Source organism: Vipera berus (assembly GCF_964194415.1).
Source record: "Vipera berus genome assembly, chromosome: 3".
Classification (NCBI taxonomy): domain Eukaryota; kingdom Metazoa; phylum Chordata; class Lepidosauria; order Squamata; family Viperidae; genus Vipera; species Vipera berus.
Window position 1 is genome coordinate 129,158,761 of NC_138204.1, and position 17,222 is coordinate 129,175,982.

The following is a 17,222-nucleotide window of genomic DNA, read 5'->3' on the forward strand; positions in this document are numbered from 1 at the left end:
CCAAAGGAATAATGAAAAGCCTCATGAATGAATGAGAACAAAAGAAGTGGATAATGGGGAAAATAATATAGCAAGTGTACATAGGATATAAAGACCCATAGAGCTGTTGATTTCTCTGGAAACATACTTCTGTAGAGTGGTCTCCTTGTTTCAGGTCTCCTTTCGCCTTGTTTGTGGAAGAGTTGGCTAAGTCACACATATATAACCAGGAAACTTTCTTCTCCTTAGAGTAATTTGATCTTGCCAAACAAAAGAAAGTGTCGTTGCATAAGTCCCTGAAAAGGGAAATCATAACTGTATTTTTCTCAGCCACAAACTTTTTACTAAATTCTTTTCATCTTTTGCTTTTACTTTCAGACCTGGGAATAGCAGCACAGAGAGACGGTTCAAAGAAGAGACCGTTATTGACTATTTTGATGTACAAGACTGATGAGATTAACCTGGAATTATGCTGTTGAAAATTGGAAGTGAAGCTACAAATGTGTTCAGGATCATTTTTGTTAAAATATATTGTTTTATATATTTGACATTCATAATGCAAACAGCAGAGGAAAAGAAATGGTTCATCATTTTTATGTAAGGCAAGATAGAATAGTATAACCATTTGTGATTGAATTATTTAAATGGGGTCAGGTCACAATTATATATGTGCATCTATAGTCAGCTTCTTATGTAAGCCATTGAATGGTTAGTCAATGGTATGTAAGGAATTCCTGGTGCAACATAGATTCCCATCTATGCTGTGTGTGGATCTCAAGGATCAGGAGTAGTAGCAGCAAGCATGATCTATTCTTCCTCTCTTGAAGGCATAAATATGTGAGGGAAAAACGTTAAAAAAGAACTAGTATAAAAATTTTCATCAGACACATAACGGTGATTATTAATAAAGTATGTGAGAATTCTGATTACATTTGTAAATTAGATGAACTGCTAAAACACTAAAGTTAAAATCATAACATACACAAAATAGTCCTAAAAGTGTTTCAGATTCATGATGTTAGTAACAATAGAATTGTTGATCCAAGAAAATGGCACAGTTTGTTTCTAAACTTTGATGGCCTTTTTCATTGCTCTTTCTTTTAAATGCTAGATCCTTTCCAATTGTGACTATACAGTAAGGAATTGATTTTGTGGCTCTTCTGATGTGATTACAATTCCTAGCAGCTCAAGACAGCTTAGTCAGCAGTAAAGGAAGTACTTGGCACCATAGATTTTTCTATCCCTTGTATGGTTAGGAGAATATTCATTTTGTAAATTTATACATTTAGAGTGAGAATTTGTTTTTCCCCCTTCAGTTAACAGTAGCATATATGATTATGTTTGGCTATGATGATAATGCTACTTTGTTTAAATTAGTAATTCTTAGCATATAAAGAAATGATGGGCAATTATGAATGAAGCAGTAGTGGAAGGATGTCAACAGCATTTTGTTTCTGGAGAGCTTTCAATTTCATTAATATCTTCTCTGTTTAATCATCCCTGTGTGGGAAACTTCTGATGTCAAAAGTGTGTTATCAGGCTGCCTTATATGAAAGGTAAGTTAGTTACCTTGATTTTATAAATAGTTAGCCTGTTTTCCACAAAATAAGATGTGGTAAGATGTGACATCTTACTGCATATAGGATATCCTGACTTTTTCTGGATTATAGCTCTTGCTCATTAATACTTTGCAAATATATTAATTTCTGATTTATTGCTCAATGAAGATTTGTTTATTAAGCATATGGCATTCAAAGAGGAACATGAATAAGCATTTTTTATAGCTTGAAAATTGTAACATGAGAAATTGTCATATCTCAAATTTAGGAATATGCTTGAATTTAATTCAACAGAGATGGTGAATTAAATAATAGTATTTACACCTATTATAATGAATTCTTGTTACTTCCTTATATATATTTAAGTAGTCCATGACAAAGTACAAACTAGCATTCTCATAGATACTAATAATCAAAGGAATGATAGAACATTATTGTTAGGTAGAAACCTATTGGGAACATAACTAAAAATTGAGCATTTTTCTGTTTCCAAATACCCAAAACATCCATTCCATTCCAATACCAATATACTGAGGTTGTGCTAGTACCATTCCAGTGAATGAGTTGATTTCCTGCACTATAGGGGACTGTGTATAGACAGATTATATTCAATTTGTTGATGAATTACCACATTTGCTAGAGAGCTTACAGGCATAGGCAAAAGAGCTGCTAAGTATATGTGAAGTTTGAATAAAACTAAAGAATAATGTACAATAGATCTATTGGAATGTATATAAATGGGGAAACCCTGTGCTTATCAAGTAAGCTACAATACAAACCAATTGTATCTTTACAGAGGAAGGATGTAGACATGCATTGCTTGTTCTAGAAAGAATTGTTTATCTGCATAAACTGTTAGGCACATGGTAACTAACTTAAAAGCAATATTTGTGTATGTGAACTTGTTATAAGAAGTCACATACACAGAAAGTTTATTCATTTTTAGTGCTTAGCACTTTTTATTTATGTGATGTGGTTTCAAAGTGATTGATCCTGCTGTTGCTTGGTGAAAAGTGCCATGTGAATATTAAGGGATTAAACAGGTATTTATTTTTAGTGGTTTGGCTAAATTGTGATATTTTCATGAAGACTTGACCTCTCAGTTTTTTTAAATTATATTTTTCATTTATTCATTTCTCATTCAGTTTGTGCAATTATGATAACTGAGAGGGAGAAGTCTTTAGAACAAGTTTTTGCACACTGTTCTTTCCTAAAATTATGGATGGTGCAACTGAGTTTATATATGCAAATAGTGCAGATAAAATTCAAGAATGTGGCATATATATATGCTCAGACTATTTAATGCTCTGTGTGCTTTAACTTCTGTATAATCTAACGTGAATATTACAAGGGAAATCATTCTTTATGCCATTTCATATAATACAAATGATGAAGTAAAAAAATACCAATATATTATTACTTTTTAATACATTATTTCAGTCTTTACATTCACAAATGTGCACATTCTGCTTGCTTTCAATTTCAGTGGTGTAATAAATGGCTGACTTTATAAATCTGAAATAGAAGTCTGTAATAAAGTACAAATTTTCAGATGGATTTTTTAAAAAAAATCTACTTTAAAATTCTTTTGAATTGTTTAAAAAATGAAGGCTGCTGAAATGCTATAGGACAGCGGCTCACAACCTTTTGGGCACCAAGGACCAGTTCTGTGGAGAGGGCTTTTTCCGTGGACCTGAGGGAGCATGGTTTCAGGTGCTGCCTGCATCCCATGGATGGGGCTTCGATTGTTTGCTTGGCCCAGTTTCTGGGATGTTGCGGTTCAGTGCTAGTCCATGGGCTGGGGACCTGTCCTATAGGAAGTCAATTGTGACATGTAAGGGAATATCTTTATAAACTTGTCAGATTGTCTTAAACTAAATCAGGCATGTTAACTGTTTCTTTTTCTAATGTTTTGCAAACATTAGAACATTGTCTTTACAAAGACATGCTAAGTAGTCTAAAGCCCAGTTCAACAAGAATCATAAAATTAAATTTCAATATGTAGCTGAGGAAGAATCATTAAATTTCAAATGCACTGTGATGCTCTTGAGTTTCATCTCAGGAGTTACTTTTGTAGGTTCCTAGGACTTAATCTGAAATAAATAAGATTTCTCAGACTCCCCCATTTTAGTTTATAGATGTCAACATTTCCTCATCAGATTTCCCAATATTGGAAACAAAGGGTATGATGGAATGGGCAGAATGTTGGCTTATAAGGAAGGATTTTTCTTGATGATAAAGATTTCAGAATTCACTAGAGTACTCTCAGTAGGGTTGTACGTGGATAGTCCATGTGCTTTATCCTAATAAGCTTAGTTGAACCTTAAAGTCTTACTATAGATATCGTAAGTACATACATCAATCCCCTTTTATTAAAAATACAATTTTGATATATTTATTTTAGACTGTCCAAGGATAATAACTAATTTATAAAATATTTTTAATTCAAAATGTTTTAAACTTCTAAATAAACCATGTGAATTTTAAAACTCTTCCAAATATTCTGAAAATGTTCCTTCTCAAAATATCTACTTGAATACAAAACTTTTCCTTGAATCCTTTTTAAGTTTGGTATACTTCTGAAATAATTGGAAACTAGTATTTTAAATTGGGCTAGTATTTTATTGACTGCAGTTGTCAAATTATGTTTTGTGTGTGTGTGTTTAGATGGATGGATGGATATATGTATAGATACAGATATTGATATACACACTCACATACAAATACACCCCCACACATGTAAAACTCTTATGGTTTTTTGTTTGTAACCCTCAGTTGGGTGAAATGGTACATCATAGGGGAACAATTTTTGAATTAAGGTACCTCAGATGGGCTAACTTACAGAATGTGTCCAAAGTCCAGGATCTATTACTCCCATGAGATTAAAATTTGGAAAAGTCGTGGGCAGCGCCATGTTGCTATTGTCATGTAATCATTTCCAATGTTCTTGACAGCTTCCCACAAATTAATGGAAAAGGCAGCAGGAAATATAAACTTGATTGTGATTGGCAATGCTCCTTGTCAGCTTCCCACAAAGTCAGTGGGAAAGTCAGCAGGAAGTTGCAACCCGAAGGCCAGAAGCAGATAGGTGACTCTTGCTCAGTGGGGAAGGAAATGAGAGGGGGTTGCATGAGATGCGACCAAGGTTGGGGAGGCTGTACAGGGTGCACAACAGGAATGATGCTGGTGAGGGAGAAGTTGCCTGAGAGATGGGGGTGAGGTGTTACCCCCCGTTGATAGGGCTCGCAACTTGGGCGTCCTCCTGGATTCACGGCTCAATTTTGAAGACCATATAGGAGCTGTGACCAGGGTGGCTTTTGCCCAGGTTCACCTGGTGCGCCAGTTGCGACCCTACCTGGACCGAGATGCCCTACGCACAGTCACCCATGCGCTCGTGACCTCCCGTTTAGACTACTGCAATGCTCTCTACATGGGGCTGCCTTTGAGGACCACTCGGAGGCTTCAGCTGGTGCAGAATGCGGCCGCGCGAGTTGTGATGGGGGTTTCCCAATACTCCCATGTAACACCTCTACTCCGTGAGCTGCATTGGCTTCCGGTTGCCCTCCGGGTGAGATTCAAGGTGCTGGTGATGACCTATAAAGCCCTAAATGGCTTGGGTCTGGGATATCTGAGGGAACACCTGCTGCCAGCATCAAGTTCCCTTCGTCCAGTGCACTCCCACAGGGAGGGTCTTCTCAGGGTGCCGCTGGTAAAAGACTGCCGGCGGATAACACCCAGGGGGAGGGCCTTCTCTGTGGGTGCGCCTGCCCTCTGGAACCAGCTGCCCGTGGAGCTTAGGACTGCCCCCGACCTTCGTTCATTTCGCCGGGACCTGAAGACCTGGCTCTTTGAGCTCTCCAGCCCAGGCTGAGAATTTTTAACTGGGGTTTTTATTTTCTAGGGATTTGATTTAATCTTTTTTAATTGTTTTAAACTTTTGTATTGATCTTGGTTTTAAATACCCTGTAAACCGCCCTGAGTCCTTATAAATAAATAAATAAATGGAGGGTTCATGAACAGGAAAGACTTAGTCAAACAACATAAGACCTTCCCTACTGACTTCCCCATTGAGAACTTCCCAAAAACAAAGCCAGTGGGGAAGCCAGCAGAAAGTCAGAAAATGCTCCTGCTCTAGGTGATTTTTTTGCCCATCAGTCATTCTGTTTTGTCCATTTATGTAAATAAATATTTCTGAAACAATGACACAACAGGTCACATGTTGTCTAGTTTACTACATTAGTAATTTTAATTAAGCCATACATTTGTAAAGTAGAAAATGAAGCTGTGGAAAACTTTCCATATATATTGTTTCTCTTATAAGTCAGAATACACAATGGAGCATCTTAGATCTGTTTTCAAGTCCTTTGCATGGTATTGTGCAAGTAAACTAAAAACTAAAATAAATTGATAGAAGTATGTTAAAATGCAAGTTCCATTATTTTGTATTTTTCATGAAATTTGTACGCTTGCTCTTGCCCTTACAATACAAGTTTTATTTACAGGGCATGTTGAGCCATTCTTTTTCTTGTGCCCTGGAGATAGAGGGGTGATATACAGTGAGGGGGAAAATTATTTGATCCCCTGCTGAGTTTGTATGTTTGCCCACAAAGAAATGATCAGTCTATGATTTTAATGGTAAGTTAATTTTAACAGTGAGAGAGATAATAAAAACAAAAAAAATCCAGAAATCAAAAAAGTTACAAACTGATGTGCATTTTAATGAGGGAAATAAGTATTTGATCCCCTATCAATCAGCAAGATTTCTGGCTCCCAGGTGTCTTTTATACAGGTAATGAGCTGAGATTAGAAGCACTCTCTTAAAGGGAGTGCTCCTAATCTCAGCTTGTTACCTGTACAAAAGACACCTGTCCACAGGAGCAATCAAATCAGATTCCAAACTCCACCCTGGCCAAGACCAAAGAGCTGTCCAAGGATGTCAGGGACAAGATTGTATACCTACACAAGGCTGGAATGGGCTACAACACTGTCGCCAAGCAGCTTGGTGAGAAGGTGACAACAGTGCAGTTATTCGCAAATGGAAGAAACACAAAATAACTGTTAATCCTCAGTCTGGAGCTCCTTGCATGATCTCACCTCATGGAGTTTCAGTGATCATGAGGACAGTGAGAAATCAGCCTAGAACTACATGGGGGGATTTTGTCAATGATCTCAAGGCAGCTGGGACCAAATTCATCAAGAAAACAATTGGTAACACACTACACTGTGAAGGACTGAAATCCTGCAACACTTGCAAAGTCCCCCTGCTCAAGAAAGCACATGTACAGGCCAGTCTGAAGTTTTCCAATGAACATCTGAATGATTCAGAGGAGAACTGGGTGAAAATGTTGTGGTCAGATGAGACCAAAATCAAGCTCTTTGGCATCAACTGAAACTATGTTAAAATAAACCTACCATTAAAATTATAGATGATCATTTCTTTGTCAGCGGGCAAACGTACACAATCAGCAGGGGATCAAATAATTTTTTCCCACACTGTAGATCACCTCATTAGCCAATGGTTAGTATTGCAGTTCAAAGGGCTTGGACACATGATTTCTGCTGCAGAACCCCAATTTTAATTTAAACTTAAACTTAATTTAAAATGGTTGAAATTGTACAAGAATGATACCCTTTGCTAAGATTTTGTTTTCTATTTACAAATCTTGCATGATTTGGGCCAAAAAAAGACAAAGATTTGGCATTCTTTAAAAAATGTTATTTTGGGTGGTGTTCTTTGTGTTATCTTTGTAACCAAGAGTAATTCTTAGATTATAGATTTTAAAATACGGTAGTGTACTTTTTTCCTGCAGAAATTGTACTCCAAGTCCAGAAATCAAAGCTTGCATGATTGTGATCAATTATTTCTTATTATTCCTCTGATCTTACTCTACCAATCCAAATATATTAAGCAGAGACATCACTTTGCCAACAAAGGTCTGGATAGTCAAAGCTATGGTTTTTCCCACTGGTAATGTATGGCTGTGAGAGTTGGACCATAAGGAAGGCTGAGCACCAAAGACTTGATGCTTTCAAACTGTGGTCTTAGAGAAGATTCTTGAGAGTCCCTTGGACTCCAAAGATATTAAACCAGTCAAGGAAGCTCAAATACTTTGGCCATCAAATGAGAAGGCACAACTCATTGGAAAAGCCCCTGATGCTGAGAAAGATTGAAGGCAAAAGAAGTGGATGGCAACGGATGAGATGGATAGACAGTGTCATCAATGCAATGAATATGAATTTGGGCAAACTGGGAGACAGTGGAGGACAGGGAAGCCTGGCATGCTATGGTCCATAGGGTTGCAAAGAGTCAGACATGAATTAGCAACTAAACAACATTTACAAACACACACTATGAAGCTATTGTGATAAGTTACCACTCTTAGCCAATTGCTTCCTTCTGAGGAATTATGAGTGCAATATTATTACTGCAAATTTAAAATAAATAGAGGGGTTGGTTGTCATATATGAACTTTCAGCAACAATGAATTGAGTGTCCCTATGGGAATAAATTATAGATGATGTGTTGGAAGAATAAAAGCCTAAATGACATCCTCCTTAATGAGGTCACACATCAACTTCAACCACCTCTGGTCTACTGGCAATCTCAAAGATACAGATAAACTGCTTAAACTTTTTCCACCCGCTTTGACGCTGAAGGCTGAAATAGATTAGCGTCTTTCTCCAGGAAATCAGCCAACACGAATAAACAAACATAAAACAACCCCTTCAGGATAAGGGAAACCTCTTATTACAAAATCCACCCTGATGCCAGATTCCTCATAAAATTTCACATCAAGGAAGACATTTATCCATCTAAGATCACATCCACCAGGATAAGAAATGGACCTTCCTCTCCTGGACTTCTCAGATCCCCAGAGTGACGTGCACATCTAACATACTTCATCTCAAAGTCCATTACTTCACAATTGTTACTCTTAAGTACTATCATCCTCAGCTTTTTAACCTTATAGCCTAACTTTCAATTGCTGTACTCCATGTTACGCTGTCAAAATAAACTCTTTTATCGCTTGCCCTCTGTGTTCTGTATGGGAACCCGGCTAGAGTAGAACCCAGATTTTTCTTCCAATACATGAAATGGTGATTAGGGTTAGAATAATAGGTAAAACTGAATTGTGAATAGTATTAAAAAAATTATTCTCTGTAGAGAACAGAATAATAAATTACTATTATTTTAGTGATCTTAAATTCTTATTACCAAAGATAGGACAAAGATGAATTGCTTTCTTTATCACCTTATCACTTTCACCCCAAGAGTTCTTACTATAAGATGTTTTATCAAAAGCAACTGTAAAATAAATGAAACAGCATATACCTGTTAACAGAAGAGAAAATCTTATATCAGTATATTTTGCAATTTGAAAACTAATATGGATGATATCACCAACAAATAATCTTTGAGGAATTCAAAAAGTGGATCATTAATGTCTTGCATATACTGTGTTTTCACAGGTGTAGATAGAAAGCCCATTTTCCGGTGTATCAGTAGCCAAGAATTCATTTCTTCACATAGTAGCAATGAATTAGTGGCAAAATAATCTGAATAAATATATAAGGGACAACTGAGGGCATACTCTCATTTATGTTCAGAAGGCCAGAATAATTATACTAATTAGTTGCAAACTAATTACTAGTATTGTGTGCAGTGCTTGATCCTTATAATCTTGACATAAATCCTAAAAAACAGACCACTATTATCTCTACATTGCAAATATGAGAGAAGACTAAGAACAAACAACTATTGTAATAATTCATGACTAAGATGCTTGAGGAACTGAAGCTGAACTTGCTGTCTATGCTTGAGGAAAGATGCTGCAGCCAACCAGGCAGAAAGTCTTCCCACCCTCACATTCCAAAGGCTCATCGCAGCTCATGTTTTTCCCAAAGGGCTGTACAAATTTGCAGCTTCAGAAATTTGAGAGATCAACTCATTCATTCATTTATTCCCTCACAGTTTACTCATAAGCATCCATGCTGCATTTCAGCTGCCTGACAAATTGAGCCATACTGATATTTTCAGGAATGTGCCAATGTTCAGAGGCAGCCTCTTCCCCTTAGCTTACAAAAATGAATGTTAAGGCAGTATGTGTGGTGGGGAGGTTAGGAGAAAAGAAGACAAGAAAGCAGATGAAGCAAAAGGTGATGTCTAGAATTTACAACTATTCCAGGCAGGCAAGAGGTCAACTACTAGGATCGTAACTCCAGTAAGTAGCATATCCTGGTTTGATTCCTGTGTGGAACCTGGTTTGGGAGGTAAGTTGAAGTGTTCAAAAGCAACACTGCTTATAAGCAGAGTTTGGAGCTTGGCCTGGATCTCTGCAGCAACCAGAGAAAAAGAGCAACTACACTGAGGCAGCCCATCACTTCAGCCAGTGCAAGAACTTTTCAAGGGAGACAAAAAGGTACATGCCAGTTTAAAGCCTGGTAATGTATTAAAGAGCTATTTACCAGTCCGCATCAACTGGCAAGTTCACTGAGAGCAACAACCTATTTTTTGGAAAGGTGTGTGACACAATAACTGCATTATTTTCAGTTACCTGCTATGTTGTATGTATCACGGCCTTGGAAAACAAAGAATCGTCATAAAATACAATGTGATTTCATAATTCATATTATTTTTAGGACTCCATTACTATGAGATAATTTTATTTCCAGAAAAGCATTTCTGCCCTGCTGCACTGGCATATCAATATTTATTTTAAATCAAGTTTATCTATTTTTCATTATAAAAAAAAAACAACCTGTCCTGTTTCAAAAAAAAGATGTGAATGCTAATCCCTCTTGAAACAGCCAGAATAAACTCAAATGAAAGGGAATAAACAAACTACTTTTATTTCATGCTTCCAATGTCACTAACTCACGGTTACAGCACTGGTCCATTTGGAATGCAAGATTGTAATTTGAAGTCCATCTCGTTAGGTGAAAAAATGATGATCTTTCCATCCTGTGCAAAGCTACATTATGAAGATGGAGCGAGATCCCCAGCCACGCCAGGGTTCATTCCAGAGAGATAGTACAAAGAGAAAGGCAAGAAGTCCTACCATAAAACTTAAAACTCCACCCACTTAACTAAGTAAGCATGGTATTCACTAAACAGACTACAATTCCCATAAGGCATCTCTTCAGGAAATAATGGTTAACCCTGTAAATGTTGAATACACTAACACAGTTCTTAATTCCTAAACTAGATATCAAATGGAGCAGCTGAAAGTATACTGGTCCAGCAAACTTCCCGCTTGGAAATATAAATTTCCACTATAACTAACTAGAATAAGCAAAAAACATAGCATCAAGCATGCAATATTGACTAGAATAAAAAACATGGTATCAAAACATGCATTACTTTAAGGTAAATACAAAACATGCAAAACTATAACTGAGATAAGCAAAATGTTACATCAAACAATGCAATCATGAGGTAGACGCAATATGCATAGTTCAAGGTTCAGTCTTCAAGTTTGGTCTTCTTCAGCAACAGGACCAGTTCGGTGATCGGTCTGGTGTAAAGTCGTTTAATGAGATTATGTGAATCGCAACCTGACTTGTGGCTTCACAATCTGGACTTTGACTTGGCGAGCTAGTCCATCAGAGCTGGGTAGGACCTGGTACACAAGTCCCATGGGCCAAGAGCTCCGATGGGCGTCCTTGTCTTTCAGCAAGACAAGGTCTCCAAAGGATTCTCAGGAACAGAAGAAACCGGAACCGAAGGATCTTCAGGAACAGAAGAAACTGGAACCAAAAGAATCTCAGGAACAAAGGAAACTGGAACCAAAGACTGAGCGTTGATGATGGCTGCAACTTCTGCCATGAGGGTAGCAAGGACCTCATACGACAGTATGTGTGTCTTAGTCAATATAGAGTCCAGGATTTTGTGGGCTATGCCAATCATGTGCTCCCACACTCCTCCCATGTGAGATGCTTGGGGAGGATTGAATGTCCAAACACAATTTTGGACCTTTAGGTATTTGTCAATTACTGGGTCATGACAAATGCCTTCATCAATCTCCAAGACCTTGCAGGCTCCTGCAAAGTGAGCTCCTGGAGTGCTAAGACAAGCAAACAAGACGATTACTGCTATGCCAAATATGCGGGGTCTCTGTTTGTAGGAGCGTTTAAGGCGGGCTGGTTCTAGGAAACGGCTAGCAGGCGGTTTCTCTGTTTCCTCGTCCAGTGCCTGAGGTTGAACGTTAGCGTCTTGACCTGAATCTAGAAGCATGTAGCATTCTGGTCTCGGTGAAATCAGGCTGTTTGGATGAGCCGATAACTCAGGACTCTTTAGCCATACTGAGACTGCCAACTCTGATGCAAAAATGGACCAGTTAGCTTGGTTTGCAGGGTTCTGATCTGTTGGCACAGGTTGCCATTGCTCAGGGCTTGGAGATCTTTTAATCTTTTCTACTCTGTTTTTGCATAGACGTAGAAGTGTCTGCTTTGGTTGTAGATGCAGTACAGCACCACCTTCCTGTTTGTGTAGAAGGTGGTGGATTGAAACTCAAGGTTCATTGCTTTAGATATCAGGTCTGCTGTTTCTATGTCTAAAACGGCACCACAGAGTTCTAATCTGGGCACAATGTGACCTTGTAGTGGTGCTAGCTTTGCCTTTCCCATGATGAAACCGACGCTACAGCTCTCCCTGCTGTAGACTTTTATGTATCCTACAGCTGCTATTGTCTTCATCGAAGCATCTGAGAACACGTGCTGCTCCTTGTTGGTTGCAGTGGCAAGTGAGATGAGAACATGCATGCTGTGTATGTGGGCGCTTTTGAGACAACTTAGAGATCCATGCCACATATCCCAGTCTTGCTTCTGTTCTGGTGGAAGCGGCTCGTCCTAGTCCGAGACATGTTGGGAGAGTGAGCGCAGAAGAAGCTTTCCTTGGGCTGTTGCAGCAAAACTTAGAAGGTCGAACAGTTTGTTTACGGTAGACAGGACTCCTCTTCTTGTGAAAGTGTCTTTTGCTGGGGTTCTAAAGGTGAAGATGTGGGATACTCTCCCATTACTGAGAATGGAGGTCATTGAGAACTTCACCTGGGTTAGAGTTTGCAGCTGGTCAACACGGACCGTTCTTGGGATGAACCATCCAGGTTCCATCCCAAAGGCAATTGGGGAACTTGTTGGGCCTCTGACCATTCTGTGGTAGGCAAAGGTGTCAGGGGCATCTACTCTCAACAGAGGCAAGATTTCAGCCTCAGGATTTAGGTGATCAGGAAGGTGATCATGTGCTTCAGGTGAGGTATGGTGCGTGTTACCTCTGGTGTTGAAATTTGACTGCGATCGTCTTGTGAGGCCTCCCATTTTAGCAATGATGATGGTAGGGTCTGTGGGCTCCCATCTAATGACTGGATGTGGAGTTCAGTGTCTTTCCTCTCCGCCATGCTCTGTCACACAGTGCACGTTGCGAAAGGCATTTCTGCGCTTGGGGGTGCACTTGGTAATGGTGAGTCACTACATACTGATGTGCAGTTGACCTTGTTGAGTGTCTCTGGGCACTCTTTGGAGCCATGCTAGGGCTCCTTGGTTGAAGGAGTAGTAGACGTTGCTTGCTGTAGTTGCTCAGTCTGGATGCAGGGCTCCCGGGCAATTGTCATCCTCTCTTGGGTGACAGTTCCCCTTTGCTGTGCAAGCTTTGGCTGCATGATCTGCAGACTCACAGCATTCGAAGCAGACCTTGTACTCTTCTGAGCCCAACCTTCTTCTCCAGAATGTTGGAGGACCCATTGGTGCTGCGTGGGATTTGCCTTCAGGCTGGGCTGGTATGGTGTTGAGGTCATCAGGGACACGATCAGTGGCTTCTCGTTGATCCTCACAAGCATTTCTCTCAAGAGCAAGAGAATGTGACACAGACAGCTGGCAGTTTTCTTCAAAATTCTTCTTGTTGAGGGTAACTTCCCATGGCTCACACGAGGGGCCTTGAGGGTTTGGCCTGAATTCCTCTGCCTTTACATTAAGGTGAGGAGGCCTGACTTCTTGTGTGCTTGTTGGGGGGAATCTCGTCGTTCAGGTGGTGTATCGCTGGCTCCCTGGCCAGTTGGCACATCTGGTGGCCGAGATTCTCCTCCGTGGTTGGGCGTGTAGGTGGCACCTCGGGATGCTGTTTCCTGTTGATGCAGTAGGGACTCTAGCCTGGCCTGAGTCCTGGCAATCTTGTCTTGGAGCAGCTGCTCTTCCTGCTGTGGAGTCGTCACCATTGCAGATGGACCTGTCAGGTTACCGTCTGTGACTTGGTTTGCTGGAGCTGGTTGTGTAGCTCCAGAGGGAAGGTCTCGTAATCCAGATGGTGCTCTGTCGGTTCTCTGGCTAATGTGCACATCTGGTCGTGAAGATTCTCCTTCCTGTCCACCTGGTCTCTGAGGACTTGTAGATGACCGCGGCGCTCCTGCTATTTCACTGTTCTGTTTCAAAAAAAAGATGTGAATGCTAATCCCTCTTGAAACAGCCAGAATAAACTTAAATGAAATGGAATAAACAAACTACTTATATTTCATGCTTCCAATGTCAATAACTCACGGTTACAGCACTGGTCCATTTGAAATGCAAGATTGTAATTTGAAGTCCATCTCATTAGGTGAAAAAATGATGATCTTTCCATCCTGTGCAAAGCTACATGATGAAGATGGAGCGAGATCCCCAGCCACGCCAGGGTTCATTCCAGAGAGATAGTACAAAGACAAAGGCAGGAAGTCCTACCATAAAACTTAAAACTCCACCCACTTAACTAAGCAAGCATGGTATTCACTAAACAGTTAGACTACAATTCCCATAAGGCATCTCTTCAGGAAATAACGGTTAACCCTGTAAATGTTGAATACACTAACACAGTTCTTAATTCCTAAACTAGATATAAAATGGAGCAGCTGAAAGTATACTGGTCCAGCACACTGTCATTAGTATTATGGTCTTGCAGATTTCATTTATTTCATTCCAGCAGATGGAAAAATTATTGCTGAATCCATCCCCATCACACATTTCTTGAGTGACCACAGGAAAAAAAACACCATAGTGTTTTTAATTGACAAAAATTAGACACAATCCCAACTTATAATTATCTTAGATTATTCTAATGTTACTTTCTCATCCAAATAATTTCAGTTTCCTTTAAAAATAATTCTTAACAGAATGCTGCAGCTTTTGTTTCTATCAGCCTCTATCTCCAATCAATGAAAAAATTATACATTTAACAATATAAGTATTTTCCCCATGAACCTCCCAAAACTTTCTGGAAAAAATTACCATTACAAATATGCTTTGTAATCTTCCTATTTCTGTGATAATGCAGGAGCCAGAACCTGTAAAGTGAGTGAAATGTTTGTCATCCAGAAAAGAGCAATTTGCCACCCAAAGATAAACACTTGGAAAATCATGTTCTGCATTAATATGAATAAAAGACAATTATTTTGAACTATAGTGAGTTTAGGACATATATCTCTAAAACATAAATAAGAAGGGGTTGTTCAAGACTATAAAAGTAGTGTGTAAATGTGGGACTGCTACTAAGGAAACCAAACAGTCATAATGACTATCAGCTCCCTACTGAAGAGGTCATAATTATCTGCCTACTTTCATCTCTTTTATAGTGGGTTGATTATTACTTTTGATTATTTGTTTCTAATGACATGCCAACTCTTCTATTTAATGCATAGTCTTCCTAGACTTCTTTTTTTAATGTCATCTCAATTTTTCTCCCACTATTATTCAATATAGCTAGAAATGTGTTGACTGCCAAAAGACAGCTGAATAATGAATAATGAATACTGATATACATACAGCCTTCTATCTTTTCCCCATTTCAGAAACCAACTTCTCAAACTTACTAACTGCAGGTAGTCCTCAACTTGCAATCATAATTGAGACCATAATTTCCACTACTAAGCAAATTGGTTGTTAAGTGGGTCGTGTCCAATTTTATCACCTTTTTTGCTGTGGTTGTTATAAGTAAATTACGGTCATAAGTAACTTTTTTCAATTTTATGATAAGTTCAAACGAATACCAATAGCAATATAAGCAGGCATATACATAGAATGAAGGCTATTGCTAAGCACATTGATTTGTGCTTCTTAGATTGTAAGCCGCCCTGAGTCTTCGGAGAAGGGCGGGATATAAATATATATATATATAATCAGGGTCCTCATTTTACCAACCTCGGAAGGATGGAAGGCTGAGTCAACCTTGAGCAGGTGAGGATCTAACTCCTGGCAATGAGCTGAATTAGCCTGCAATACTGCATTCTAACCACGGGGTCACCACGGTGTTTATATGCATAAGTCCAGGTTTACTTGTATTTATACTGCTTATTCTGTGGAATTTAGGAGGATTCTACATGTAATAAGGAAGGAAAAGAAAAAAAATTCAAAATTTTGCTAAGAAATGTTAAGTGCAAGGATTCAGATAGATTTTTTTAAAAAAAGCCTTACTTCAAAGGGAAGACTTAAAAGAATTGAAAATTATACCAAAGGCATACTTAAAATATACAGCTGCTGAACAAAATGGGAATTAAAGCTTATAGTCCTCTAAAATATCAAAGAAACCATAACTGTTTAACACTGAAGGTCTGAAAGGATATCATTTTTATTTAATAGGAAGGACAGAATGGATTAAATTCTATAGTGATTATGATAACATAGTGTTACTATATATTTTAAATAACTTGTATATAAGCTCAAGGGAATCATTTTATTAAAATCCTTTGCTTTGATTACTTTGGATTATGTTCTTCCATCTCTGTCAGTCATATTCTGATGCTACTTTTATGCAGTAATTGCTGTGATTTCCCACATCAATTAAGGCTTTAGAGATTTGAGATAGCATTTTAAGTTGGTTCTGGAAACTGGCTCATAAAGCTCATTTTACACATTTATAATAAAGACTATAATTAATTATAAATGTGAACAATTTCCCAATTTGTAACAACTTTCCCCATTTCTTTTTCCTCAGCATTAACATTTACCAGTTTTACTCATCCAAAACCTACCTGTTGCTGAACTTCATGAACGCTGTGTATCACTGTTCCTATACGGTGATAAACATGTGCATGCTTCTATATGTGTGGTCCTTTAGATTCTCACTTCATATTATTTACTTGATGTATGCTCCATACATGCAGTACAGCTGCAATTAGAACTCACAAATCTAAGAACAGTTACCAAATAATTGCCTCCTGATACATTGAATACACCTTATGTACGTCTACTGAGATTTCAAGTCATCTTTCCTTCCCCCCCCCCCACTATGATCAAACCTACCAATTATGACACTGAATTTTACATGGCAGTAAGTGACAAAGGCTGTATTGAGTTTATAGGTAAGTAGTGAACTGTTCCTGTCTATAAATGATAGTAAAAGTTCATGATAATGGGAAAAAAGTAATTGTGAAAATCTCCAGAAGGACATCGTTAAGTTGGGTGAATGTCAGCTGGCATATTATGCAGTTCAATTTAAATAAATACAAAGTGAAGTGCAGTACCTCAAAAGACACAAATGTCACACATGCTGTAATGGGCTGAGCAGTCTGTAACTAACCAGGAAAAATATCTTCTAGTCATTATACATAGCTCATTGAAGATGTTGATTTAGCATACGGCAGATGAGAAAAAAGTAAATTACATGCTTCAAGAAAAAGTAGTTTTTAGAAGAGCATTACAAGCCCAGCTGCTTGTGGACTGTATTTT

At 38.5% G+C, this 17,222-nt stretch overlaps 1 protein-coding gene across 1 annotated transcript in view; it reads left to right on the top strand.

The window, feature by feature from the left end:
* NFX1 (nuclear transcription factor, X-box binding 1) overlaps nt 1–2,594 on the top strand; it is a 44,940-nt gene extending 42,346 nt beyond the window's left edge. Inside the window, exon 24 of the mRNA XM_081325117.1 lies at nt 358–2,594. Within this exon, the coding sequence (XP_081181243.1) occupies nt 358–430 (73 nt within the window). The 3' untranslated portion in view covers nt 431–2,594. The remainder of the gene's footprint in view (nt 1–357) is intronic.
* Nucleotides 2,595–17,222: the final 14,628 nt, after the last annotated feature.